The sequence below is a fragment of the Rhinolophus sinicus genome, chromosome 14 (genome assembly GCF_057876585.1).
Source record: "Rhinolophus sinicus isolate RSI-liver-muscle chromosome 14, RSI-T2T, whole genome shotgun sequence".
Lineage (NCBI taxonomy): Eukaryota > Metazoa > Chordata > Mammalia > Chiroptera > Rhinolophidae > Rhinolophus > Rhinolophus sinicus.
Genome location: NC_142514.1, coordinates 184,197,005 through 184,221,968, shown reverse-complemented (window position 1 = coordinate 184,221,968; position 24,964 = coordinate 184,197,005). Strand labels below are relative to the sequence as shown.

Genomic DNA, 24,964 nt, shown 5'->3' with positions numbered 1-24,964 from the left:
CCTGATTGCCCACCTGCCTGGCCTCACAGAGCAGCCAAGCCCATGGTTTCCAGTTCAGTGGGGACACTGAGGGGCAGAAGGGGCCAGGATGTGCCCAGAGTCTACAGCAGAGCAGAGGAGGGCCTGGGCCCCAAAGTTTTCATAGATGGTTCTATCCTCCCTAAGGCCTTTTCCTGGACTCCACCCACCAGCCCCCCATCCTGGGCCAGCCTTTTCGTTCACAGGGGCCATCCTCAGCCCAGACCTGGCTTCTCACTAAAACCTCTGCCTCCAGAAGCTGAGACCAAGGGACCACTGGATCAGAGGCTGGAGGTGGGAAGGAGGAAGACCATCTCACTCGGGCACAAGCTTTGTCTCCCCCTCTAGACTGAAGGTTCCTGGCCACCCCAGCCCTGGCTGGCGAGAAACACTTCCTTTTGGCAGAGAACATCCTCATTGCTCTGTCAGGGACACTGAGACCCAGAGAGGTCTCAGAGCTGGGCAATGGGTGCTGAGATTAGAACCCTGATCCTTTGACACCCCCCACCCCCAGACCACCCATGTACCAGCTGGGTCTCCCAATGGATTAGCTCAGTAGGCCCAGAGAGAGATAAATAAGGCCTTTATGTACAGAGAAGCATGATATAGTGGGGGTGGGTGGGCTGGCAGTGGCAGCAGTGGGCTGGGCAGGCTGAGAAGGGCCCCGTCATTGGGAGAAGATGCCCCGGAAGCGGGCCTTGTCCTCCTCGTCCTTCTGCCGGATCCGTGCCTCCAGGGCCCGCAGCTCCCGGCTTACAATGGGTGCCAGGGCGGGGTCCAGCTCTAGTACCTTGGCAAAGTCAGCCTGGGCCTCCTGGGCATTCCACACAGCCGCGTGCGCCTTGCCCCGCTTGAAGTAGGCCTTGACATTGTCTGCAGGGGGTACCAGTGGGCAGTCGGCACACAAGGGCATGAGGGGGGACCCAGCCAGCTGCCCAGTCTGCCTTCTGGTACCATGGGCCCATCGTGGGACAGAGCCCTCCCGACCCTCATTCAGACCTCACTGGCACAACGGGACCCATGGCCATGCCTGGGTCGGGGTATTTGGTTGAGCCCCTGTGGTAGCTCAGAATGGGGGTGGTGTCAAAGGCTCAGTCTTGCACCCCAGTGCCTATTGGTGATAGGCAGAAGGAGGCTGCTCGCCTGCCCCCCTCCCCGCCTGCCCTGGCAGCCCCACCCACGCTCACCTTCGTACTTGTTGAGGATGGAGGAACAGTGGTCCAGCACCTCATAATACTCTTGGGCCACCAGCTTGCACTGACAGTAGTTGAGCAGCAGCGGGGTGATCTGGTGATCCAGCTCGATCCAGTCAGGAGAGCCGGGCTGTTCCTGGAGGCATTGGGGCAAGGAGAGGGGAAACGCTGCTGAGACCAGGGCCGCTGGCTCCACCTCACCCCCTCCACCCGCCGGGCAGCACCTTCATCTGCAGGTTCTTGAGGCAGGCGATGGCGTCATAGTACTTGGCCGCGGCCTCCTTCACGTGACCCTCACGGTACAACTGGTTGCCCTCCTGGTGGATGACCGGCACTGCCTTTGCCTTCTCCTCATCTGTCATTGCCCACGGGTCCTGCTGGTATGAGCCAGGGTTCTCCACCTGTCGGGGCATGGGCCAAGTCAAGGGGAACCCCAGGGGCACCCCAGCTGCTGCAGCTGCAGCCGTGACCAGCCTCCAGACAATGGACACCAGAAGCAGAATCACTAGATCCTTCACTGACCATTCAACAAACATCTACGTAGCATCTCCTATGTGCCCAGCACTGTGCCAGGTTCTAGAAACAGAATAGTGAACAAGACGGTGAAGATCGCGGCCCCAGGAGGGACCCCATGGGGACAGCCAGGGGTCCCACACAGGTGTTCTTGTACCTACCCTGCCCTAGCTCCCAACATTCCACCCACGGAGCCCACGAGCCCTGGGCAGGCAGCAGGGCTGGCGCCAGCTCTGAGGCTGCACAACGGCGGTTTGGAGAGGCGCCTGGGCCTTGGCGGCCCCTCACCTTAAGCATCTCAATGTGGAAGATGAGAGGCTGGGGGTTCTGCTGCAGGGCATCCAGGTCGGCGTGGCCCAGGGAACTGTGCTCATGCATCTGGGCGATGCCACAGCAGTGGCGCTGGCCCTCCAGGGGGTCCTTGCCGGCTGCGATGTTGCGTAGACTTTTGGCCACCAGTGGATAGAGGACCACATGCTGCAGGGGAGTGAGTGGGCACTAGGGGCTCTGTCAGTGTGGCCCAAGAAGCCCAGCCCCCTGTCCCATCACCAACTGAGAAAGGATACTGAGGCCCCAGAAGGGACGCAACTGCCTCAGGCCCCACTCCACTCAAATGCAGGAGGGCTTTCCCCTCAGGACTCCGGTCTCCCAGCCCTCTCTCCCAGTGAAGACCCCAGCTCCTGCCACACACTCTGACCACCAAACGAAACCAAGCACTTTCTCCCCAACCCCCTCCCACACACACACTCCCCCTGTCAACCTGTCTCCATCCTTACTGGCCCAGTGGAATTCTTTTCCCCTCCTCCTCCCCCTCCTTTCCCTCCTCCTCCTCCTCTGCCTCTTCCTCCCCCCTTAAGGGCGGAGCACACAGGCTGGACTCACCATTACTGGGGGCCCTCCACATTCTGTTCCCAGAGCCTCTACCTTCTCTTCTGCCCCACCTCCACTCCATTCAGGGCCTACCTCAGATCTGAGCTCAGGGCAGCAACTTCACAACCCTTGGGGGAGACCCTCAGGCATAGGGGACCCAGCCTTTGACTTTGCACTAGGAACAGCTGCTGGGATGACGGGAACCAAACTACCCCTACCCCAGTATAAGCAGCTCCTCTCAGTGCCCCTGCGGTCTGCATGCAGCCTGCAGAGTCTCCTGAGTCTTGGCTCTGGGCTGGCTCACATGGGGCATTTTTAAGCTGGAGGTAAACAGGTCCGATCCCTGCCCTGCAGTAGCTGAGACCCAGGCAGAGGACCATATCCTGGCCATGCAGGGCAAGAGGGGTTGGAGGACCCAGAGGAGGGGTTCACGCCACCACCAGCAATCAAGGAGGGCTTCCTGGGGGTGGTGACCCAGGAATTTACTGTGGAGAATGAAGGAGGAGTTTGGCCAAGAAGAGGATAGAAAGGAAAGGCAGGGAGGTGAGTGGGAGGGGAAGAATGGCAGGGGCCAGACTCTGCAGGGCTGTGTGAGCAGCTATAGCTTACGCTCTAGCCTGATGGTGACGGGAGGCAGAGAGGTCTGAGGCAAGGAGTTATACGGATCATTTGCATTTGAGAACCAATCCCCTGGCTGTAATCTGGCTAATGGAGAGGCGAAGGCAGAATTGAGGCCCGGACGCCCATATCCTGGTGGTCTAGTGCCCTGGAGGGAGTTGGTAGTGGCCTAGCCAGGGCAGAGGCCCTGGGATGGACAACAGGGATAACTGGACAGACTCCACAGGCAGATGCGGGACACCATTTACCTTTTTTGAGGGGGGTGAAGGGAGGGACACCAGTTACCTTGACATCGCAGCGGAACTGGGCAATCTCCCCCTCACGCATGGTGCACACGATGGTCTCCCACACGGGCAGCTTGAACTTCTTGCCAATGATGAGCTCCATGGGCTTGCCACGCACCCGGCTGTCATCCAGGACCACACCCTCCTGGTCACTGTGCAGAGTCCGGTAGTGGAATGTGGCCTGCAGGCCACATGTGGGATCAGGCAAGGGCACAAACTCTCACCCAGCCCCCAAGGACAAGGCCAGTTCCCTGCCTGCAGACGGCACAAGGGATAGGGCTCACCCAGGGGTCACCATCTGACTTTTACCCCACCACCCAGGTGAGGAAACTAAGTCAAAGAGAGGGAAGGGGCCCAAGTACATGGCTCATGCGTGGATGGGCTGAGAGGGAGCCCAGCATCCTGGCTGCAATCATTCTTCCAACAAATATTTATGGGGCACCTACTAAGTACCTGAGCTCTGTGCCAGATACAGCACAGCAGTGAACAAAACAGACAAAAGTCCCTGCCCCCATGGAGCTCACATGGACCATCTAGAGCAGGGGTGTCCAAACTGCGGCCTGTGGGCCAACTGCGGCCTGCAATCCATTGTTAATTGGCCTGCAGCAAATTCCAAAAATATATTTAGTTTACTTAAATAAACCAGGTGAGGCAATACGTACTTCACCTCGAGTGAGTGGCCCGGCTGTTTGTGTATTTTACCGCATATGGCTCTTGGTAAAAAACGTTGAAAAAAGTTTGGACACTCCTGATCTAGAGGAAAGAGATGGGCCGCAAGCAAAACAATGTGCTATGGAAGGTGGAGCTAAGTATTATAGATTAAAAAACAAAGAGCAGCAGGTAAGGCAGGGGGAGTTTATACGGTGGGGGGGGGGGCAAGGATGCAACCTTTAAGCTGAGATCTGAAGGGAGTAGGGGAGAAGCAAGCCAGGCAGGTGCTGGAGTAGGAAGGCGATGTGAACTATCTAGGCAAAAAGAATAGCAGTGCAAAAGCCTTGCAGAGGGACAGTGTGTGGTGAATTCAAGAAGCAGCAGGGCCACTCTGGCAGAAGCAGAGTGATTGAGGGGGAGGGGTGCACCATGGGGTCACCAGGTCAGCAAGGATGGAGCCCACAGGGCCTGCAGGCCGAGTGTGGTGAAGATGTTGTTTTTCACTCAGATGGAAACCCCTCGGTGGCTCCAAGCAGAGGAGGGACCTGATCTGACGTGGGTTCTGCTGCTGCTGGGATGAGAACAGGTTGTAGAGTGGTGAGAGCAGAAGCAGGAAGGAGAGTTAGGAAGTTACTGCAATGACCCAGGGGGAGACAACGGCTGCCTGGACCAGAGTGGTAATGGCAGAAGTGGTAAGAAGTGGTCAGATCCTGGGTGTATTTTGAGGATTTGCTGTGGGACATGAGAGAACAGGAGGAGCCATGGAGACTGGGAGGTTTGGGAGCTGAGCAACTGGATGTAACTTTTATCAAGATGGGGAAGGCATGGGTGGACAAGTAAAGTCTGAGTTGCCAACCAGACATCCAAGTGGAGGTGGTGAGTAGGGAGCTAGAAATAGTTTAAGGGACAGGTAAGGCTGGAGATATACATTTGGGGTTAGTCCAGGCAAGGAGTTTGTTTTAAGAGATGAGATTGGATGAAATCATCTGGGGGTGAGTGCAGAGAGAAGAGGGGAAGCGGTCTAAAGACTGAATGCATTCAACAGGATATGATTAGAGGAGCCAATACTCTCCACCACCACTCCATGCTGCTTCTCTGAGCTCGGTTTCCACATCAGTAAAAAGGAGTCAACAATACCGCCTACTCCACATTGTGGAAATGAAAGGAACTAAATTGTGAAGTATTCAGCATGGTGCTCACATACTGAGCACTCACTCAGTGCTGGTGCTTGATTATGAATATCACTTGTCCCTGTTCTTTCAGTGTCATTGTTCATAGATCTTCACTACCTTTACAATGTTCTCTCCTTCTGGTGTCTGTTCCATCCAGGATCTCCCCTGCCAGGACCTTCTTTAAAGCCACTAATCCCCAGCCCATGGGGACATGCAGCCACACGCACACCCCTTCTCTCGTCTGGGAAAAGATCCCTCTTCGTATAAATGATCACTAGAACTATGCAGCTCCTCTCTGCTCTCAGAGGACTCACATTGGGCCAGACTGAGGTCTTTACCTGCCTGACCTTTGCACAGCGCTGGTCAGGGAGCATGTGCTGATTCAGTCCCCAGACTCAGCCAGGATCTGTAGTCATTCATGTAATATGCCTGTCCTGCATGACTGCTCTCTGGGCACAGGGGCTGCCCCTGGGAAGTTCCTTACTTTACAGACAAGTAGCAACTGGGAAAGGCACTCCAGGAGGAGGGAATTGCATGAGCAGATGCAAGGAAGCCTGGAGATGTAGGTTTTTCGGGGGAGGGGACCGGAGAAGCTGGAGCTGGGGGCCTGGATGTACAAAGGAGGAAGGTAGGTGACTCTTTACTTCCCAAGCAATGCCAGGTAGAACAGTCAGAAAGCTGCCAAAGGGTTCTGATCTGGCAGACCTGACCTCTGAGCCTGTTCTCTTGGGTTTGTGCATCCCAGGGCCTCCGTTTTCCCAGCTAAACAATGGGAGCTGGTCTAAGTATTTTAAGAAAACTCTTCCATCTATAAAAGATCTTGAACCTTGCAACCCAGAGGCCCCGGGGCTCCTCCCCAGTGCCAGGGTCACTCCTAGATCTTGGATCTCCAGTTCAGGGTCTTCTCCAGCGTAGGGTCTGTGCAAGCACTGAGATCAAACCCCTACAAACCTGTTTATGATGACTGACGGTCTCTCCAACCAATGCAGCCACACGGCCAAGCCCCGGGGGCGGGGCAGACGCGTCGAAATTCACCCCCTACTTAAATTCAGACCAATTAGCATCGAGCTCCACTTGTAAGTGGTAGGGTCACCGGCCTCCGCTATCTGGGCATGCGCAACCTCTCGCCTAAGGCCTCCTCCCGCCTCGCATGCGCACCGCGCCGCAGAGGGGTTGAGGGGAGGGGGTAAGATACTAACCTTGGTTCCATCCTTAAAGTCAGAGAGCTCTCCTCGGCCATCCTGTATCACACGCTTATGGATCCCGTCCTCCTCGAGTCTTGCGATGACATCCGCCATCCTCCTTACCCGCTGCTCTCTTTCGGTAACTTCCGGACTCGCTCGGCAGCTTCCGGACCTGCTTCGGCAACTTCTAGCGCTTCGGCAACTTCCGAGGTGCCGCCACTTTGGCTGAGGGCAGACGTCAAAAAGGGACTGAACGGGGAAACGGACGGTGATTGGTTCTCTGTGCAGAGTGCGCCGTTCTGATCCGGGGCGGGGCCTGAGACTGTAGTGGGGAGTGACCCGGGCCTGTCAGGAAGGCGGGGCCAGAATCTACAGGCGGGGTGGGGCGGGGGCGTCCCTAGCAATCTGGTCCTTCAATTGATTAGGACTGCGAGTCTCCCACTGGGCCTTGTGCCACTCCATTTAAAGTTGTAGAAATGCATACTGTGGCAGCATTACAGAGCTACTACCCTGTTTCCCCGAAAATAAGACCGAGCTGGACAATCAGCTCTAATGCGTCTTTTGGAGCAAAAATTAATATAAGACTCGGTATTATATTATATTATATAAGACCCAGTTTTATATTATAGTAAAATAAGACCGGGTCTTATATTAATTTTTGCTCCAAAAGACGCATTAGAGCTGATTGTCCAGCTCGGTCTTATTTTCGGGAAAACAGGGTAGGAGAGGAGAATGGGGGAGGTGAAGCCCTTCCGTTACTCCACCCCAAAAACTCTTTTTGTGTATTCCCTTCTGGTCTTTTCTTTTTGCACAATAGTCTTGACTTTTCTTTCAAAAATGAAAAACAAAACCAGGAGTAAGGGGAAGGAGGGTTTCCGTATCCCTGTGGAACTTACTGTAAGTTCGCCAAGAGACAGGGAGCCGCGCGTGGGGTCGGTAGTGGGTGTGTCATCACCATTGAATCCACAGTGTCCGGCACAAAGTAGGTGCCCGATAAATATAAGGGAATACATAAATAATAAAAGGATGTATTTTGGGGCTAAAAACAACGTTTCTCTCCACCTCTGGAAACTAGCTGTGGACAACAGCAGTAAGAGTCTTCTCCCACCTTCAAGGTTTAGGTTGCGGGTAAGGGGAATGTCTTCGGGCCTGTGCACTGTCTTCATGCCATCCTCACAACTGCGGAGGATTATTTCAGTCCGCTACGACCCAGGTGCTAAATGCTTCAGATATTTACACTGGATCATTTTGGACAAGAAGTCCCCTGAGTTGGGACCTCTGAGGTGAAAGGGAAACATGTTTTGTTTGTTTGTTTTTGTTTTTTTTACCAACACAGGAAGTTTTACAGGCAAGTTCTGCCAAATTTTGAAGTAATAGTAGTCTGTATCTTATACAAATTGTTACAGAAAATAGAAAAAGAGGGAAAGCCAACTGACATATTTTATAAAGACTACTTTAATCTTGATTCCTAAACCGGATAGGTATACCATCATGCAATAAAGTATACACCATTTTACTGATGAATATAGATATTAAAAATTGTAAATGAAATAGTAAGCTAATTGAATACACTAGTGTATATAAAAATGCATCATATGCTAAATGAATGTTATTCACGCAAAGATGGATACTATACGATTTCATTTACATGAGATGCCTAGAGTGGTCAAATTCATAAAGTCAAAGTTGAATGGTGGTTGGTTGTGGGGAGGGGGAAATAAAGATTTGTTTAATGAGTATAGTATAAGGTTTCCGTTTTGCAAGATGAAAAAGTCCTGAACATTGTACAATGTAAATATACTAAATACAACTGAACCGTGAACTTAAAAATGTGTAAGATAGTAAATATTACGTTATTTTACCACAATTAAAATTTTTTTAAAAAAGCATCAAGATCATGTAGGGCTCATTCCAAGAATGTAAGAATGGTTTAATATTAGAAACATTATTAGTGTAATTCATTATTACATCAGTGAACTAAAGAAGAAAACTCATATGGTTACCTCAAAATATGCAGAAAAAGTATTTGATGAAGTTCTATGACCATTTATGATAAAAACTAACAGGAAAAATGAAGGAACTCTCTCAGGTTGTTTAAAGCCATATTCGGTTAAGGATAATGGAATAAATATTCACATTCCCTTCAAGATCAGGAACGAGACAAGGAGTGCTCTCTATCAATGATGCTGTTTAGCACAGTATTAGAAGTCCTGACCAAAGCAATAAACCAAGAAAAAGAAATAAGAGTGATTATATTTACAGAGAAAATCCAACAATCTACAGACAAACTATTAACAAGTAGAGAGTTCAGCAATGTTACAGAGATAAAATAAGCTACCCCCAAAATGAATAACACTTCATACCATCAATAACCCACTCAAAAATATAATAGAAAATAAGGTATCATGCACAACAGCAATAAAACTCAGAAAGTAGTTAGCAAATAGAAACCACAGCCCAGAACTTTTTGGAGAAAAAATTTTTTTTAAGAATATAAAAGAAAACATGAATAACTGAAGTGTTAATGAATTAACATACCTTGTTAATGAATAGAACAGTTCAACATTTAAGGCTGTGATTTCTTCTGAAATTAATCTAGAAATTCAATAAAATATCAGTGACAATGGGGAAGATTTTTGAAGAACTTGGAAAATATTTTTGTCATATGTCTATAGAAGAATAAAAGTCCATGAAAAGCTAGGTCAAGTTTGAAAAAGATGACCAAAGTATGTGTGTGTTAGGGGACACTTGCCCTGCCATATTAAACCACACTGCAAACCATAGTAATAAAAAGCATCTAATACTGGTTAAGAATTAGTCAAGGGGACCAAAGGAACCAAAAACAGAGGTTGAAATAGATCTACTCATATATGTTAACAACTATATACTGTACTTGATGTATGACAAAAGTGGCACCACAATTCAGAGGGAGAAAGTACTGATTGTTTGATAGGTGGTGCTAGGAAAACTGTCTCGCTCTACATTGAAATAAATCTGGATCCCTCCTTGTACCACATTCAATGGTTTAATCCATAGAGGTAGGGACCATAGTGTGAATTGTACTAATACCTAACATTGATTGTTTCTGTGTGCCAGGCACTGTGCTATGCTCCTGACTATGTATTAACTCATTTATTCCTAAATTAATGCTATGAGAGAAACACTATTGTTACCTCCATATGACAAATGAGGGAACTGAGACACAGAGAGGTTATGTAACTGGTTCAAGTTAAGGTCAGGACTAGGGTGAGGTGAGTCATGCAAGGTCAAATCCTGTATTTAAAATTTTGATATTTTGCTTATCATGTATATTTGCTTTAAATTTGATTTTTTAAAACAATGTATTAAAATATTACTATCTTGCTCACTGAGTTTTTTGGTTTCACCCTAATCCTTGCCTGCCAAGATCCCAAAGCAAGTAAGGAGAAGACTGGAATCTCAGTGCAGACAGTTTGGCTCCAGAGTCAGTGAACTATCTTGTTGCAACACTTTCAAGATAGTATGTACAACTATCAGGCCAGTAGAATAAGATGTTGGAGAAAATCTTTGTCACCTTGGGGTGAGGAAACACTTCAAACAAGACTCAAAGAGCACAAACCTGATGGATTTGACTATATAAAAATGAGAATTGTTTTTTAACTCAGGGCACCTTAGACAAAGTAAGGAAACAGAGACAGCTTGGGAGGAGATATGTGCAACATCAAAACCCAGCAAGGGATTAATACTTAGATATGTACAGACATACAAATTATCAGAAAAAAGTCTAGAAACCCAACAAAAGAAAAGACAAAGGATGTGGACAGACAATTCACAGAAGAGAGAATCACCATGATTGGTGTGCATGAAGAGCTGTTCAAATTCTCCAGTTGTGAGAGACCCCAGATGAAAATAAGGCACCACTTTAGACTCCTCAGATTGGCAAACCATTAGAAAGCGGAATACCGAGTGCTACAAGATAGCCGGAACCCTCATTGGGAGTGTGTAAATTCATACAGCCACTCAGGAGAGCCCCCAGGGTACTTTGTAAAGTCAAGGGTACATGTACTTTATGGCCTGGAAGTTCTACTTCAAGAATTCTCTCACAGTCCACAAGGGGACAGTGTGAAGATATCCACAGCAATGATGTATGTGACTTGATGGGGGCCTGAGGCTAAGCTGAGTGTGCATCACTGGGGTGGGGGGTAGGGGGGCGAGCAGAATAATACAACTGCTGATGCTGGACATGGTATACCACATACAGCCAGTAGAAGCAACAAATGAGATGCATGTGGAGAACATTAGTGTTGAGTGTAAAAATGTACAAATGTAAATAACAGAAAGAGTTTTATACATGACACCATGTTTGTAAATCTCAAACACGTCCACAAAGGAGCCAATGCCTTGTGTAGTAGAGGACCAGGCAGGATTCAAGGAAGCAGACTGAGCGCACTGATATGGGGCTCGATGGAAGAGTTGGGAGAGGAGGGAAATTGTGCATAGTGATGATGTTACAAACTGAGAGGCAGGTTGAGTCAACTCTGGACATGAGTTCATAAAATGAAGAAGGGTGGGTGGAGGAAAATGAGCATTTCCGGAGCTAGGTGGACCTGGGTCCAAATCCCAGTTCTTCCACTTTTAAGCATTTGGGATTTTGACAAAACACTCATTCATTTCTTCCACAGATATTTATTGAGCATATACTTAGTGACAAACACTGTTGTAGGCACTGTAGACACAGTGGTGAATAAAACTGTAAAGATAATTTTACGTAAGTGCTGTGTGGTGTGAAACCGACTTTAGATTGCATAGTCATGAATAGCTTCTCTGGGGCCGGCCGGGTGCCTCAGGCGGTTGGAGCTCCATGCTCCTGACTCTGAGGGCTGCCGGTTTGATTCCCACATGGGCCAGTGGGCTCTCCACCACAAGGTTGCCAGTTCGGTTCCTCTGGTCCTGGTCCGCAAGGGATGGTGGGCGGCACCCCCTGCAACTAGAATAGAGCACGGCAGCTCAGGCACCTTGAGCTGAGCTGCCGCTGAGCTCCTGGATGGCTGTTGGTTGGAGCGTGTCCTCTCAACCACAAGGTTGCTGGATCGACTCCCGCGGGGGATGGTGGGCTGCGGCCCCTGCAGCTAGCAGTGGCTGGACCTGGAGCTGAGCTGTGCCCTCCACCGCTGGGACTGAAGGGACAACAACTTGAGGCTGGGCGGCACCCTCCACAGCTAGGATTGGGGGGACAACAACTTGACTTGGAGAAGCGTCCTGGAAGTGCACACTGTTCCCCAGTGAAGTCCTGTTCTCCTTCCCCAATAAAAATCTTTAAAAAAAAAAAAAAAAGAATAACTTCTCTGAGAGGTGGTTAAGTCCTTTCCAGGTATAGGTAACTGCACGTGCAAAGCCCCTGAAGTGGGAGTAAACTTGGCCTGTGTGGCTGAGAGGGGTGAAGAGGGGCAGAGGGGTCTTCAGATTGGGAGGCAGGCAGAGACCAGAGCTTTCAGAGCGTTGTGGGCCTTAGTACTAACTACAACGGAAAACCAAGGGACAGTTTTATACAGAGGAAAGATTTAGCAGCATACTTAAAAAAAAAAAAAGTTTTATTTAAGAATAATACATAGAAAAAAAGATCAGATATGTTTTAAAAGCTCACTTTGGATACTGGGTGGAGAGTAGACTGGAGGAGAGTGGAAGCAACACAAACTCTGAGTTTGCACATCTGCAAGGTAGTGAGAATGCCCTTCCGGTGCAGGGCCCTGGTGAGTAAGGGTGGGAAAACAGTTCCCAGGAATTTCCTTGACACTGGAGGAGCGGTCTGGAATGCAGAAGGCCGAGTCTCGAGCCTGGTTCGATGGCGCGCGGCAGGCAGCCCCTCCAAGCCCTGGGTACAGACCTGGGGATTGCACCCAAGCGCGGTATCGGCAGTCGCTCGCTGAGGCGGCCGCTGGGCGGCGCAGGGGGCTCAGCGGTCCGAACAAGAGGAGGCCCCACCCACTAGTCAGCTCGGCGCTCGGCAGCAGTGGCCTGCTGAGGGCGGGGCGAGGGGCGGGGCCGTTACGTGAGGGCGGGGCCTCAGCCTGGGCGCCGGAAGTCGAGCTCCCAAGGCGACGGCACGGGGCGGGGGCCTACGCGCGGGGGCGGGGCCGCGGCGACTCGGGGCAGGCGGGCATGGATGGCGGCCGCGCACGATCCCTGACTTAGCTGGGGCCATGAGCACCGCCCGGCCCCAGTTCAGCATCGATGACGCCTTCGAACTGTCCCTGGAGGACGCGGGCCCTGTGCCCGAATCCAGCGGGGTCTCCCGCTTCGGGCCGCTTCACTTCGAGCGCCGGGCCCGGTTCGAGGTGGCCGATGAGGACAAGCAGTCCCGGCTGCGCTACCAGGTGACCGGCCCGGCCCACCTCACCCCGCGCCCAGCTCCGAGCGGGACCCCAGGCCGCACCCTGGCGAACCCTAAGTCAGGGGAGAATCTGTCTAGAGGCCCTAGCCGGAACGGGAGACCACCCCCGAACGTGGCCACTGATCGATAGCCCTGCCCAGACCCTGTCAGCTCTGATTTCGGTCCCCAGCCACCACTTGAGAGCCCAGAGCCCGGAACCAGGAGCTTGTCTCCAACCCCCAGCTGGAGATCCCATCTGGAGTCCTCACCCATCCTGGGTACTGCTCCTCTCCTCTCTCCTCTGCTGGGCTGGACCAGAACTTCCCCATTCAGGAGCAGCCCCCTGAGCTCCAGGCCAGATGGTCTTAAAGGAACCTGCACCCCCTCTTCTGGAAGTTCCCACTCCATCTTTCTCCCCAGAGCCAGGGGCCCCTTTTCACAGGATGGGTTCTTGCCCACACCTAGACTCCCACTAAACTGGAAATCCCTATTTTCCCAGAGGACCTCCACCAACTCTAGAATCCTCTTCCTGGAGATGTGTGTGATTCCTGTGCCCCAAACCTGGAAATCATAGGCTTGCCCTTCCCTAGCACGCCAAATCCAGAGCCTCCATATTGGGCCCCTGAAATACCATCCTGAGTGCTCCACCCTGACTCCCAAACCTGGGGGATCTCCTGGCCCTGGGACCCATGCTGGGAGCCATCAACCAGCGCCTCTGCTGCTCCTGCCCCCCAGTGCCCCCAGCTCCCACCTACTATCGGGGTTTCGGTTTCTATGAATCATCAAACCTGTTCTGCAGGGCGGGTGGAGGGCCAGGTGAGCAGCTGTGAAGCAGCCAGGCAAACAGCTGTGTGGGCTTACTTTCCTCCTCTCCCTGAGAGGGTAATGAGGAAAGCTGGAGCCCAGTAACCCCTGAGCCCTGTGTTCTGGAATAGAACCTGGAGAACGATGAGGATGGAGCCCAGGCCTCTCCAGAGCCAGATGGAGGAGTCAGCATCAGGTCAGGGCCAGGTGGGGACCCACCCTGTACCCCTATCCCCATGCCTCTGGCTGCTATCTCCAGGTCCCTTTCCAGTCCCCCACCTCACCTCAGCTCTCTCATCCTGTCCTACAAGGATTCCTAGCCTGACCCCCACTCTTTTTGTGGGTTCTGGTCTTGCAGGGTCACCCTACCTTAGTGCCAGCCTCACCCACCCATGCCCACCAGGCTCTATCCTGCAGAAACCCCCAGCCTGGTCTGACCCTTACCTTCCCACACGTCACCTGTCCTGCAGGAATCCCTAGCTCGAATTCCCAGCCTTCCTCCAGCCCAGTCCTGCAGAATCCCCCAGCCTTGAATTCCACTTCACCCCGTCCCCTCTCAGTGCCTCCTATCCTACAGGAGCACCCAGCCCTAGTCCCTGTACCCTCCCCCACCACATCGTCATGGTTGCTATTCTGAAGGGACCCCTTCTGTGCCTCCCTCTGCTCCCTCACTGGGTGCACCTGTCCTGCAGGGATTCCTGCCGAACATCCATCCGCAGCTCGCAGTGGTCCTTTAGCACCATCAGCAACAGCACACAGCGCTCCTACAATGCCTGCTGCAGGTGAGACCCTGCCCACCTTGAGCCACCTGTGGCCCATGCCTCAGTTACAGGCAGCCCTGGCTATTCCCCTCAGCCCTCTGGGTGAGGGAGAGTGAAAGGAGGGGGTGGGCCTCCTATCCCCATTTTCACACCCATCCTGCTCTCCTGCCATTCAGTTGGACTCAACACCCTTTGATCCAGAAGAACCGCAGGGTAGTGCTGGCCTCCTTCCTGCTGCTGCTGCTGGGGCTCGGTGAGTGTCCCTAAGAGCCCCCATTCAGGGGTCTGCCCTCTGCTGCTGGCTCTGCATCCCCCTTGCCACACTGAGCCTCCCAGCATCCTGAGGAGGCAGCTGGCTGCCATCACCCCACCCCCGTTCTACAGGTGAGGAAACTGATGCCTTACAGGGGCAGACCCAGCCTCCTGGTCACACAGCCAGGAAATCACACGCTGTTGAAAATGGAACCTGGTACAGTGCTCCAAACATTTGTCTTTTTTTTTTTTTTTTTTTTAACTTAGCCTATTTAATACATTAGGGAACAGAAGAGTAATAGCTACCATTTATTCTGTGTCTGCTTTGAGCCAGGTGTAGGACAAGGTTATTTTCCTTGCCTTACAGAGGCTACACAGCGGCCCAGAACCTGTGTGTACGAGCAGGTGCTCAGGGAAATGCCAATTCCCGCAGCCCAGAGGAGATGGGATTTAAACCCACATCAGTGACACTGCCAGACCTGGGGGCCACCGTAGACCCATAAGGGGCCTTTACAGGAATTAGAAAAAGATGCCTCTGAATGGGCAGAGCCCACAGCCCTAAGCCAGGGAGCAGGGAGTGAGTTTCAGCTCCCATTATATCCTTTTTGAGGTGTTCTGTGCAGGGTACAAACCACATAACAGTCCATGGTGGCCCCTCAAGCCTCCGTGCTGTATTGCCCCACTTGCTGCAGAGCCCAGCTCCCAACCTTCTCCCCATCCCATCCTCTAACTAGGGACCCGGGACTCTCTGGGTCTGACAAGTTGATCCAGACACTCTCCTACCTTCCCCAATGCCCACTGTCCTCAGCCACAGTCCACATCCCTCCCTGCGGCCTACAGGCCCTGTCAGGCTCAAGCATGGGCTCTTATCTCTCCAGTCTCACCAAAAGCTAGAAGCTCCTAGAAAGCCCCAAATTCCCTCCACACTCTGGTCTTCGCTGTGCTCTTCCCTCTGTGTGGAGTACTCCTTTCCCTCACTGCCTGCACGATGCCCGTAACAAAGCCTCTGGAGTCAATTGCCTCCACCTTCCAAATGTAGCCCTGAGCAAGTTACTTTCCCTCTCTGTGCCTCAGTTTCCTCTTCTGTGAAATGGGGGTGATAATACCTGTCTCATTAATGGTCAAGGTGACAGTTGAATAAGGCAGTGCATGTAACATGCTTAGCCCGGTGTCTGCCAGCACCTGGAAAGTGGTCACTAAATGTTAACTGCTATTGCTGCTGCGACCCCTGCACTCCCTCTCTGATCCCCCAAGCTCCCATGCTGTCTGATCTTCCCCCCACCAGGGCTGTAGCTTGGAGGTTCTTGTTGGTTGCTCCACGAGGGAAGGGCCATGAGGGCAGGGACCTCATCTGCCTTTCCCCACGAGTCCCAGGACCAGGCGCACAGCAGTGCTCCATAAATGTTGATTGACTGAAAGGCCACACCAAGGAGCAGACAAAAATCTCTCATTTCCCAGGGCCTGTCAGTGGCCTGTTCAGAAAACAGAGCTTGGTGAGCTTCCTCGGGAGGGTCTCTGCCCAGGGGACCTTCAGCTCAGGTGGGGGACACCGTTCTTCAGACCTAAGCCCTGCTGGGGGTTGCGGGTGGAGGTCCCCGCCCTGCGCCAGCTCCTGCCCCCTGCTTCCTCCCTCACCCTCGCGGCTCCATCTGTGTGCAGTGCTGATCCTGATCGGCGTGGGACTGGAGGTGGCCCCCTCGCCAGGTGAGTGCCCCCTCCTACCTCCGCAGGCAGCGCTCACTCCCCTCTTGTGCCCAAGCAGTGACACCCCCCCCCCCCTCGGCCCGCTCCCTGACCCAGTCCCTCCTCTCCCCTTGCAGGTGTCTCCAGCGCCATCTTCTTCGTGCCTGGCTTTCTCCTGTTGGTCCCGGGAGGTGCGAGCAGGCACCGGGTGGGAGTTGGGTGGAGCGGAGCCGGGGGTGGGGCGGGGCGGGGCTTAGCCACTGACTGGCCCCGCCCCACAGTCTACCACGTGATCTTCATCTACTGTGCGGTCAAGGGCCACCGAGGCTTCCAGTTCTTCTACCTGCCCTACTTCGAGAAGTGAACTGACAGCAGACAGCCGGGATCCACGTCTGCCCTGGCGACCTGTGCAGCCTCCTCGTGTCCCCAGAGGGCGCTCCTCGGCCCGCGCCGCTCCGGTCCGGTCCTTCATATCAACGGAAAAGTCCCTTCAGGACCCTGGAACCTCCAGCCGGGTCTGGAATTTGCTCAGGAAGCTTGGGACCCGCGGGCCCCCGGTCCACTACCTGGACCTGGGAAAGACCACCCCTCACCTGCTCTGTGCCTTAACTTATGCTCAGGCCCTGAGGCTTCTGGGTTGGTAGTGTCTTGTGCTAATAAATGGGTACTTATGGCCAGCAGAGACAATGCTCTTTCTTTCCCTCCAGCTCTGCCACAGCCTGGCCACAGCCCCCTCCCTCAAAGGCTGAGCAAAAGATTGACCCTGGGGCTGAGGTGCGCCAGGACCATACATCTTCCCATTGTACACAGCACAGCCCTGATGCTCCCAAGACTTGCCAGAGGCAGCTCCTTAAGGGGCAGGGCCTGGGCCGTCTGCCCTGCAAACCTGGAGGAGCCCCTTCAGCATCCCCGCTGCCCCAGCCCCTAGTAGAGTCCTCCCTGCCCTGTCTTTACCTAGAAGAGCCGCACTGGTGCCTACCCTGGCCAAGGGCATTCAGATGACGCAGGCCTGGGACCTGGAGGCTGCTATCCTGTTCCAGCCTGGCTCTGGGGCCCTGGGCTGCCACAGCCAGCTCAGAATGTGGGCCATGACAAGGCAGTGGCCCAGCCCCCTCCACCCACTGCCCTACTTCCGAGGTGCAAGGGTTGGGAGCCACAGGGGACAAAAGACATGGGAAGCAGGGCCTCAGTGATCAAAGACTCAGAACCACAAATCACTGGTAACAAGTCATCTCAGAATTTGGGGATATCTGAGCATCTCAGAATCTTAAGAACAGGAAACAAAATCTTTGAGATCCCTGAAATTTGAGGTCACATTAGCTACCATTTTATTTTAATCCTTAGAAGGCACCAGGTCCTGTGCTAGGTAAGTGCTAACACAGGTTATTTCTGGTCCTCACCACCTCAGCCCCATTTTACAGATGAAACCACCGAGGCCCAGAGAGCAGAGTTAAGAACATAATCCAGGGCTTCCTGAACACCGGTGGGGAAGGGAGACATACTGAGCTAGTGGTAACTAACCGGCCAACGGAGGGGCTGGATGAACATGTGTGCGCCGAGCAGACCCTGTTCTTGTAATTACAGTCTGTCTCCCTCAGTAAAATGTGCCTTTAAGAAGGAACTTGGCCTGGCCTCCACTGTGTATGCAGGGCCTTTGGAGTTCTGTGACTTTGTTGATAAAAATGAACACCCAGATCCCTGCTCTCACTTCCACTCTCCTGGCCCACCCAGACTTCCCACCCTCAGCCTCCTAGTTAAGGCACTTTTGGGGACACCTCTTGCATGCAGGGACTCCTAAATCAGTAGTTCTCAAATGAGCTGTGATAAGGGACCAGTTCTCTCATCCATCGTGGACCAATACTTTTGTAAGAAAATACAAACCAGAAAGGTGGAATAAAAAACAAAGATATACGGAATCAGGCCCACAGTTTGTATTACCAGATTAATCAGACATAAAATTATGTTTCAGTAATCAGAACACACAGGAAAAAAAGAAAAATTATGAAAACCATTCATTGAAAGTGAGCAAATTGGCAAATGAATACCCAGATTTGCTACTATGCTGGTAACTTTGTCATTCAACAATCTTAACAGTGATCCCAGAAGTTGTGACTCTCCCTATTACAAGACTATCGGGAGTCAGCAAGCCATCACCCACAGGCCCAACAGGGCCCCCAAGCTAAGAATAGTTTTTACATTTTAGTAATGGTTGGGAAAAGTCAAAGAATAATAAGATTTTGTGACACATGAAAGTTTATAAAATTCAAACTTCAGTGTCAATAAATCAAGTTTAATTCATTCTTCTTTATTAAAGTTCCAACACAGCCAGACCCATTGTTTACATGTTGACCCCGGCTTCTTGGAGACACAAACTACACAGCTGCAGTAGAGAACATATGGTCATCAGAGCCTGAAATCTTTACCGCCCTTTACAGGAAACATTTGCCAACACTTGGGCTATCTATACTTTGACAGAACCCTGAATCGAAATGTTTAAAGTTTTACTGTGATTGATTTTGCTGCTTAATCTATGGCACCCAAGTTGGATTGACAGCAACACTATACTCAGGGAATTAATGAATATCTAAACTCTAAATATAATTTGTTTTTAGTTGGAAAACACATTAATAGTCGCATACATTAGGAACATTAGATTTCCTTAGTGACTTGTGACTCTAATGCTGTTTGCCTCACAGCTCATAGCTTTCTTTTGGTTACATTTCTCCTAGTAAATCTTTTTTTCAAGCCATCACTTGCAGCCTTTCCATTGTCATTATGCTTTGAGCATGACTCATATCCTGCACTCAGCGGTGGGGAAGAGGCTGATAGTTGCCCTTTGGTATCTGCCCTCTGCCCTTGTAGTTGTAGAACCTCTGGTTTTTCACTGGGCACATGGCGACCCAAAATAAGGATTGCATTTCCTAGCATCCTTTGCAGCTAGGTGTGCCAGGCAAGGAGCCCTGCCAATGGGGTATGATTATGTGGCTCATGCTCTTTGCCCCCTTTCTCCTTTGTTCCTGCCTCCATCCTGCCTCCTGGAAAACAAAAAAAAATGTGGGCATACTCTAGGAATGGCAGAGAATACAGTAGAAGGAGCCTGGGTCCCTGAAGACCGTACAGCTGGATTTCACCTAAGAACCTAAGACTTCCTGTGGGGGAAATAAAGTTCTATTCAGTTTAAGGTATTATTTTGCGTCTCTGTCACTCACAAGGCACCCTATCTAATATTGATACTTTCTTCGGGGACTGAGACTCAGACTTTTAACTGAAAAACTTAATCTGTTTATATTTATTGTAATTTTTGGTTTTTTTAGGATTACTTCTACCTTCTGTTTTAATGTTTTCTATGGCCTTTGCTTTTCTTTGCTTTTTCCCCGTCTTTGCCAGCCTTCTACTGGCTTAACCAAGAATTCTTCACTTCCCCCTTTTCTTCTTCTATTGATTTCACTATTAAATGGAATAGTCTCTCTATTTATATTATATTAGTAGTTACCCTTAAATAGTTTTTAAAAGTCTAAAGTTAATCGACTCATCTATCATCCTCTAGGAAAAACAAGAAAAAAAGATTTCAGTATGTCTAAAGCAACCCCTCCTACCTTCATTTTGTTTTTGTCTATTATTTTAGTCCCTACTTATTTTTAAAATCCCCCAAATTAATTTTTTTTTTTTTTTTACAGTAAATGCTTCTTTAGATCTACCAATGTGCTTACTGGTTTCTTTCCTGACTATTATTTAGTACATACTCTGACTTCATTCTGGATTGAATTTCCTTCTTACTGAAGCCATCCTTTCAACAAGACTGTGTGGGAAACCCTTTCACTTTCCTTTTGTATTCTGCAGTTTCACTGGGATGCATCTAGATATACATTTATTTTTATTTATCTTTCTCTGGCTCCAACGTGCCCCTTCAGTCTGGGCACTTGTCTTTATGGACGTCTTTGGGGAAAATTTTTGCCATCATCTCTTTAAATATGGCCTCATGTCCATTCTCTATATTTTCTCCTTCTGAGAATCCTAATGACTTTTAACTACCCTTTAATATTTTCCATCTTTTTATCCCTCATTGCTACCTTATGGGTGATTTCTCAGATAATAGCTTCCAGTTTATTAATCTTCTCTTACATTATTTCTAATCTGCTGTTTAAATTATCCATGGATATTTTTCATTCCAATGGCTATTTCCTTTATTTTTAGAAGTTGCGTTGTGCTACTTTTTTTTTAATCTCCCTGTTCAATTTTAATACCATCCTTGGTCTCTCTTTCTTCTTTTATGTCATTCTTTTTTTTTTTTTTTTTTTTTTTTGCGTTTACTTTATGGTCTCTTTTAGATGGTTCTATTATTTACACTTTGGGGTGCCAATTCTCCTGTTTGTTGCATCTGCCTACTCTCTCTCAGAGTGACTTATTTCCTTATGTGATTTGTGATTTGTTTGTCATGAGTTCATCTTCAGAAGTGACAGGGGTGTGTGTGTGTGTGTGTGTGTGTGTGTGTGTGTGTAAGTCCCATGTGCCCTGGTTTGAAAGAGTGCCCTTCTCAACAGGTTTTTCTTATTTCTCCAGCTTTTCATACCATGGAGATAGATCTCACTCTTGCTTGATGTGCAGGCCTGAGTTTTTGGTTCTCTAGGGTAACTTTTATCACTCAAGGCCCTGGATAGCTGTATCCTTGCCAATTCCTCAGGCTGGTAGGTGGAGTTATATTTTGGTTCCCTTTCCAAGAACAGGGTACCCCTTGAGACCCTGGAATGTACTCAGGGTCATGTCTTGCTCCCCACCCTCTTACAGGTCTTTTGTCACTCCTGGTGTCAGAGCCCAGGCTCTTAAACCTGCAGGTCTGAAGCCTCCACTGTGTCTGCTCCCCACCATCATCCAGCTTGGAGCTCCCTCTTTGTCTTTGGTACCTAGGTCATCCCTTTCTTTCTTTCAAATTCAGCGTGTGTTTTTTTTTTTTTAATTTCTACACATAAGTCGTGGGAGACATCCAGTCGCCCTCTTAATCAACTCCCAAAACTGCCCCATCTTTGAATGCTGCCAGTGCCAGGGAGCTCCCTACCTCCCAAGGGGCTGGAGAGAGCCAAACCTTGCTCACACTGGGGAGTGATGGGCAGGTTTTCTCCGGGCAGCTTGGATGGGAGGGAGGTGAAGATGAGGGTGGGCAGGTGACATCACAAGCCAACTCTCCAGCCAGGTGTTGTCAGGGGCAGAAGAAGCCTGGTCTCTCCCATCCTGGGGCCTTGTTGGGAGGGTATGCAGCATGAACCCTGCTAGTCTGGGGCCAGAGGGGCAATGCAGTCTCCCTTCTGGAGCCTCAGTGGGTGGAAAGCATCATCACAAACTCTGCGGGAGAGAAGAGGATGGAGCTTGTGATAGTCCAGGTTGGGGATCCCAGATGCTGGGCTCCACCTGGGAGCTGGAAGGCTGGGGTTGGGGGTTGCCTGGGAAGGAGGCTCACCCTCGAAGTCCACAGCGCCGTCCCCATTGAGGTCCACATCTCTGAGCATCTCCTCCAATTCAGGGCCCACCAGAGGCTCCCCCAGCAAAGCCGGTGCTGCCTGTCGCAGCTCTGCCACTGTGATTCGTCCATCCCTGTCCCTGTCAAACTAGGATCCCAGCGGAGCTCAGCCCCTCCCACCGCGGTGGCACCATCTCCACCTTAGCACGTGCTGTGCTTGGACACCCCCCCCCCCCCCGGCCTTCAATGGTCTAAACCGCCAACCCCCCACCCACACCAGGAAGTCTCCAGGGGTGGATCCCCCAGATAGGGTCAGCCAAACCCCCTCCCACCATTCCCTGGCCCTGTCCCACCGTCTGCAGGGCTCTGGGCCTCCAGAGGCTAAGGCTCCCCTGGCCTGGAAGGGAGGCCAGCAAGGATGCTCTGCAGCCGCCCACCCATCTCCCACACCAGGCCTCGCCCCACACCTCGCGAAAGGCGATGTACAGCTCTCGCACCCCCAACATGTGCGCCGTCTCCTCCTTCAGCTTTGGGCCCATCAGTTCCACAAATTCCTCAAAGTCCACGCGGCCACCCACTGCGGAGCCAGACAGAGTGTCACAACGGAGGGCTGGGGCCCAAGAAGGGACAGCGCGAGGGTCAGCCCCTCCCCAACTCTGCATCCAGGAAGGAACACCCCGCATCCATGCCCGCAGGGGGTTAGGAAACAGGAGCCCCACTTTCAGCTGGGGGTACGCTCAGTGAAGCACCCAGGTGTGGGGGAAAGAGCTCAGGCTTTGGACCCAGACAGCCCCGGGTGCAATGCTGGCTCCGCTGCTGCTGCTGCTGCTGAGTGGCCTTGGGTGACCGACTAAACCGCATTCCTCATCCTAGGCTGGCGACAGGAGCATCTACTCCTGGGGTGCTATTGGGGTTGGAGTTCATGACTGTCACATGCATGGACCCCGTGGGCAGCAATAAATGCCCTGAAAGAAGTGGACCCATGCCGTCCCTCGGTTCTAAGATGCCATCAATTATAAAAAAGTTCAGTAATCAAATAACAGCTTTGGGGAAAGAAAAAGAAGCATGACACAAAATGTTCACATCAATTGTAAATCACACCCCATTTTGAAACTGTAAAGAGAAAACAAAGGCAGGTGTCCTAGAACCAAGGGAATCTGATATTTGACAAATCAGCTAAGGATAATCACACAGTACGTGCCCATCTGACATCTAATCACAAGGAAGGCCAGGGTTCTGTCACGCTAGGCCTCCCTGAACCTCAGGAGGCTCTTTTCAGGAGCCTCAGAAAGAGTGACAGAGACAGAGAGCAAGTTGGCTAGTACAAGCAGGGAACACTTTCTCACAAGGTTGGGGCGAGGTTCCTCAACCTGAGTCCGAAATAAGCCCCAAGAGCCTCTCTCGGATCCCCAGTGCCTTCCTTAGCCTGCTCCTTCCCCCTACCCTACCCCCAGCCCTGCATCTGACGGGGGCAATGTCAAACTGTCAAACTGCCCTGGAAACTGTCATCTCCCTGTCTCCCATCACCCGTGCTGCACTCCCAGAGCCATCCCGGGAGCGCGGGGGCTCAGGCACTGACTTCGCATTTTGACGTGCTGTGAGACCTCGATGAGCTCCATTTCCGTGGGCATGTAGCCCAGTGTCCTCATGCAGGTGCCCAGATCCCGGTAGCCAATGTAGCCATCATGGTCAGTGTCAAACTCCTCAAAGGCAGCATGAAGCTCTGCAGGGGAGGGAGGTTAGGCTCCGCTCCAGGCTCGGGGGCACCTCCCACACGCTGCCACAAGCCAGGCTCACTCACCATCCAGCTCCTCCGGGCCCAGTTCGCGGTCCTGCACGAGCATAGTCCAGCATGTCCCCAGGGCCAGCCAGGGCGCTGGCCATCCTTCCTCCTCCAGCCCCCGCCCACACTGGCCTGGGCTCGGCCAGTCCCACAAGGGTAGGAGAAAGCAACTGAAGTCCAGTGGACCCCAGAAAAAGAGACCACTTCCCTTTCTGCTCCTGGGGCGCTGAGCGTTCAAGGAAGCCTGGGTTTAAGGTCTAGCTCCACCCACACTGCCCAGAGCTGTCCAAGAGCTGCCCTTCCCCAAACTCCAGTAACCCTGCCCCACAAACCAGGCTCTAGAATCTAGAGCAGAAGTGGCAGGAGGCCTGAGTTCTAAGGGCAGGGTGGGCTGGGCCTGAGGTCATGAGTCCCCACCCCCACCCTCGGGTCTCCCAGGCCCCACCTGACCTTCCCGAAGATGCGGTTGAGCAGGGGCCCATATATCTTCTGAGCAGCGTGGTGGGGAGCGGGACAGTGCCGGTGGGACTGGCGCCGACGAGAGGCTGGCACAGGGGCTGCCTCCTCCTGACCTTCTCCTGGCTTGGAGGGGTTCTTGCTGCTCCCTGGAGCCTCAGGGCCCTGGATGGGGGTCTGTTCCCAAGAGTTGCCAGCACCTTTCTGGGACCCTCGGAGCCCCTTCTCCCTCTTGCTCCTCCTCCTGGTCAAGGGTTGCCCCTCAGCACCACTCGTGGGAGCCACAACCCCCACAGAGGGCTTCTGGGGGCGAGGGGCTGGGTCTGGTCCATGGTGCCCGCTTACCTGTTCTGTGGCCATGTGGAGAGGGGAGACAAGGCTCAGAAATGCAGCACCAGGGAGCACCCTTGGCTCTCAGGACCCATAAATCTGCTTATGCACCCGGAGAGCTGATGGCCTGGGATTGGGCCCTGAGGGGGATTAGGGTAAGTGAGGCCGGCAGCACAGGCCCTAATCCAGGCCCTCTGCCCCAGATGCGTCAAGAGCACTGTCCTCAGCAGCAAGGGGCATGAGGACACAGTGGCTGCAGTGAGCTACGGACTCCAGCTCTGCCATTTATGAACTGGAAGACCCAGCAAATTCACTTCTCTAAGCCTCAGTTGTCTCATCTATTAAATGGGGGCAATATTGCTGAAGAGTGGCGGACTCAACCCAGTTGTGTGACATGGGCAGGACTTAGCTAAGAGAGGACAAGGGAAGGCATCTCGGGCAGGAGGAAGAATGTGGGCAAAGGCTGGGAGGTGAACAAGGATAGAAAGAGTTGCCCACAGCGGCCTCATGGGTGACTTCCTGGCTGGATCAGAGGATATGTGAAATTGAGGAAGACAGGCCAGATCACAGAGGTCTTGAATGCCAGACTGA

General features: G+C 51.8%; 3 protein-coding genes across 13 annotated transcripts; 1 reads left to right on the top strand and 2 right to left on the bottom strand.

The window, feature by feature from the left end:
* Positions 1 to 584: 584 nt before the first annotated feature.
* Positions 585 to 6,765, bottom strand: AIP (AHR interacting HSP90 co-chaperone). Of its 8 annotated transcripts, none has more exons than XM_074336786.2 (8): positions 6,519 to 6,765; positions 6,271 to 6,357; positions 4,587 to 4,718; positions 3,498 to 3,677; positions 2,013 to 2,201; positions 1,436 to 1,612; positions 1,206 to 1,379; positions 585 to 891 (listed from the first exon to the last, which is right to left on the bottom strand). In XM_074336786.2, the coding sequence occupies exons 1-8, from the start codon at positions 6,615 to 6,617 to the stop codon at positions 802 to 804; spliced, it is 1,128 nt and encodes a 375-aa protein (XP_074192887.1). In that variant the 5' UTR covers positions 6,618 to 6,765; the 3' UTR covers positions 585 to 801. The 8 variants fall into 8 exon arrangements, with proteins under 8 accessions (XP_074192887.1, XP_074192885.1, XP_074192886.1 ...); XM_074336784.2 differs by having other exon boundaries at positions 1,206 to 1,347; positions 6,519 to 6,763; XM_074336785.2 differs by having other exon boundaries at positions 1,206 to 1,347; positions 4,587 to 4,715; positions 6,519 to 6,763.
* Positions 6,766 to 12,587: 5,822 nt separating this feature from the next.
* On the top strand, positions 12,588 to 17,032 carry TMEM134 (transmembrane protein 134). Of its 4 annotated transcripts, none has more exons than XM_019737938.3 (8): positions 12,589 to 12,856; positions 13,788 to 13,852; positions 14,349 to 14,438; positions 14,594 to 14,670; positions 16,128 to 16,208; positions 16,329 to 16,373; positions 16,490 to 16,543; positions 16,634 to 17,032. In XM_019737938.3, exons 1-8 carry the CDS (start codon positions 12,683 to 12,685, stop codon positions 16,714 to 16,716), a joined length of 669 nt encoding a protein of 222 aa, XP_019593497.1. In that variant the 5' UTR covers positions 12,589 to 12,682; the 3' UTR covers positions 16,717 to 17,032. The 4 variants fall into 4 exon arrangements, with proteins under 4 accessions (XP_074192882.1, XP_019593497.1, XP_088645859.1 ...); XM_088789733.1 differs by lacking the exon at positions 16,128 to 16,208 and adding an exon at positions 14,802 to 14,886; XM_074336781.2 differs by having other exon boundaries at positions 12,588 to 12,856; positions 16,128 to 16,373.
* Positions 17,033 to 21,476: 4,444 nt separating this feature from the next.
* Positions 21,477 to 24,772, bottom strand: CABP4 (calcium binding protein 4). Its single transcript, XM_019737591.3, has 6 exons — positions 24,038 to 24,772; positions 23,606 to 23,636; positions 23,384 to 23,527; positions 22,272 to 22,381; positions 21,805 to 21,952; positions 21,477 to 21,689 (listed from the first exon to the last, which is right to left on the bottom strand). Exons 1-6 carry the CDS (start codon positions 24,401 to 24,403, stop codon positions 21,661 to 21,663), a joined length of 828 nt encoding a protein of 275 aa, XP_019593150.1. The 5' UTR covers positions 24,404 to 24,772; the 3' UTR covers positions 21,477 to 21,660.
* Positions 24,773 to 24,964: the final 192 nt, after the last annotated feature.

What these genes read in the sequence shown, in the direction of transcription:
- TMEM134 (XM_074336781.2), top strand. Translation starts at nt 12,683, where the DNA reads ATGAGCACCGCCCGGCCCCAGTTCAGCATCGATGACGCCTTCGAACTG. An exon ending in GATGGAGGAGTCAGCATCAG is followed by an intron (nt 13,853 to 14,348) that starts GTCAGGGCCAGG and finishes CCTGTCCTGCAG; the next exon opens with GGATTCCTGCCGAACATCCA. An exon ending in GCTGCTGCTGCTGGGGCTCG is followed by an intron (nt 14,671 to 16,127) that starts GTGAGTGTCCCT and finishes CTCATTTCCCAG; the next exon opens with GGCCTGTCAGTGGCCTGTTC.
- CABP4 (XM_019737591.3), bottom strand. Translation starts at nt 24,403, where the DNA reads ATGGCCACAGAACAGGTAAGCGGGCACCATGGACCAGACCCAGCCCCT. An exon ending in TCAACCGCATCTTCGGGAAG is followed by an intron (nt 23,637 to 24,037) that starts GTCAGGTGGGGC and finishes ATGCTCGTGCAG; the next exon opens with GACCGCGAACTGGGCCCGGA. An exon ending in TGTACATCGCCTTTCGCGAG is followed by an intron (nt 21,953 to 22,271) that starts GTGTGGGGCGAG and finishes CTGGGATCCTAG; the next exon opens with TTTGACAGGGACAGGGATGG.
- AIP (XM_074336784.2), bottom strand. Translation starts at nt 6,617, where the DNA reads ATGGCGGATGTCATCGCAAGACTCGAGGAGGACGGGATCCATAAGCGT. An exon ending in ACTTTAAGGATGGAACCAAG is followed by an intron (nt 6,358 to 6,518) that starts GTTAGTATCTTA and finishes GAATTTAAGTAG; the next exon opens with GGGGTGAATTTCGACGCGTC. An exon ending in AGTTCCGCTGCGATGTCAAG is followed by an intron (nt 2,202 to 3,497) that starts GTAACTGGTGTC and finishes ACTCCCCTGCAG; the next exon opens with CATGTGGTCCTCTATCCACT.